The sequence below is a fragment of the Corvus brachyrhynchos genome, unplaced genomic scaffold, assembly GCF_000691975.1.
Source record: "Corvus brachyrhynchos isolate BGI_N302 unplaced genomic scaffold, ASM69197v1 scaffold200, whole genome shotgun sequence".
Lineage (NCBI taxonomy): Eukaryota > Metazoa > Chordata > Aves > Passeriformes > Corvidae > Corvus > Corvus brachyrhynchos.
The window spans coordinates 4,436,820-4,438,401 of NW_008236184.1; the positions used below are offsets into that span (position 1 = coordinate 4,436,820).

The 1,582-nt window shown below is 64.5% G+C and overlaps 1 protein-coding gene across 2 annotated transcripts in view; it reads left to right on the forward strand.

The window, feature by feature from the left end:
* The window catches only part of FURIN (furin, paired basic amino acid cleaving enzyme), an 18,234-nt gene extending 16,658 nt beyond the window's left edge, over positions 1-1,576 (forward strand). For both annotated transcript variants that reach the window (XM_008637270.2, XM_017738208.1), the window contains exons 15-16: positions 214-330; positions 407-1,576. In XM_008637270.2, coding sequence (XP_008635492.1) covers positions 214-330; positions 407-975 — 686 coding nt within the window. In that variant the 3' untranslated portion in view covers positions 976-1,576. The remainder of the gene's footprint in view (positions 1-213; positions 331-406) is intronic.
* Positions 1,577-1,582: the final 6 nt, after the last annotated feature.

Genomic DNA, 1,582 nt, shown 5'->3' on the forward strand with positions numbered 1-1,582 from the left:
GAATCCAGGCAGCAGGAGACTCCATTCCAGCTCACCTGACCCCCTGCCCCTGTGCATGGCCCCACAACAGGCACTCTCCCAGGTGGTGGGCACAGCCCTGCTGTCCCCTGGCAGCCAGGATGGGGGACCAGCGTGAGCCCCCCTCCCTGTGCCTGTCCTGAGCATGGGTGGTCTTGTGGGCACCTCTGAAGTCTTCACCCTGCATTGTTGCAGGCACGCTTACGAAGTTCACGCTTGTGCTGTATGGGACGGCCACCGACTCCCCCAGCCTCTCCAACCAGCTGGAGAGCAGCGGCTGCAAGACCCTGACCCCCAGCCAGACCTGTGTTGGTGAGTGTGGGGATGGCAGGGAGGGAATAGGGGCACAGGCAGCTTCCAGCCCATGCTGACCCTGTCTGTCTCACAGTCTGCGAGGAGGGGTACTACCTGCATCAGAAGAGCTGCCTGAAGCGCTGCCCTCCTGGCTTTGCGCCTGGTGTCCAGAGCACGCACTACAACCTGGAGAACAGCGTGGAGCCCATTGCGCCCCACCTCTGCCTGCCCTGCCACCCCTCCTGTGCCACCTGTGCGGGACCTGGCCCCAACCAGTGCCTCACCTGTCCTGCGCACTCCCACTTCAGCAGCCTGGACCTCTCCTGCTCTCACCAGACACAGAGCAGCCGTGCGTCCCCTGCCCTGGCAGATGGCGAGGGACCAGCTGAGGCCCCCCCTCCAGTCAACTTGCCTGTCCTTATCGCCAGCCTCAGCTGCATCCTCATCGTCATCATCTTTGTCACCATCTTCTTGGTGCTGCAAGCACGCTCAGGCTTCAGCCTGCGGGGTGTGAAGGTGTATGCCCTGGACAGCGGGATCATCTCCTACAAGGGGCTCCCCTCTGACATCTGGCAGGAGGAGGGTCCCTCCGAGTCGGACGGTGAGGATTATGAGGCCCACAGCGAGAGGACTGCCTTCATCAGAGACCAAAGTGCCCTTTGATGAGCCCTCCTGCCCCTCCCTCCTCCCTGCCCAGCACCGCAGGGCTGGGGCAGGTGAGGCTGAGGGGCCCTGGACTCTGCCCCTGTCCCCTTCCTGCACTGCAGCAGCCGGGGCCCCCCACCCACTGGCACCGTCTCTCAGCCCCAGTCTGGGCAGCCAGGCATGGCCCTGCAGGCACCATCCCCAGCACAGCACCATCCCAGTCTTGCACCATCTCTCCTGGCCCTGTGTCCATCCTGTGCCCCGTGCCGGGGTGTTTGGTGGCAGTGGGGTCCTTGACACTTCCTGGCCCTGTACAGGCAGCAGTGTCTCCCACTCTGGGTACAGGGCTGCTGCTTGGGGTCCTCTGAGTTCTCCAGGGTGGGCAGTGTGTGAGGGGTCCCTGGGTTGCCATGGCTCAAGGTGGGCTGGCTGGGGCAGGGGTGGCTCTGCCCACCAGGGCTGAGCCCAACCTGTGCCACAGCATCCCCCTGCCACCCTCGGCCCTTGTGGAGCTGTGTCCCAGGCTCAGTTCATTGTGTCCCAGCTCCCCGCCACCTCCCCTGGGCCTATCTGCCCGTGCCCTTCAACAGCAATAATGGCCAGGCCTCAGCTGCTGCTGCCCACT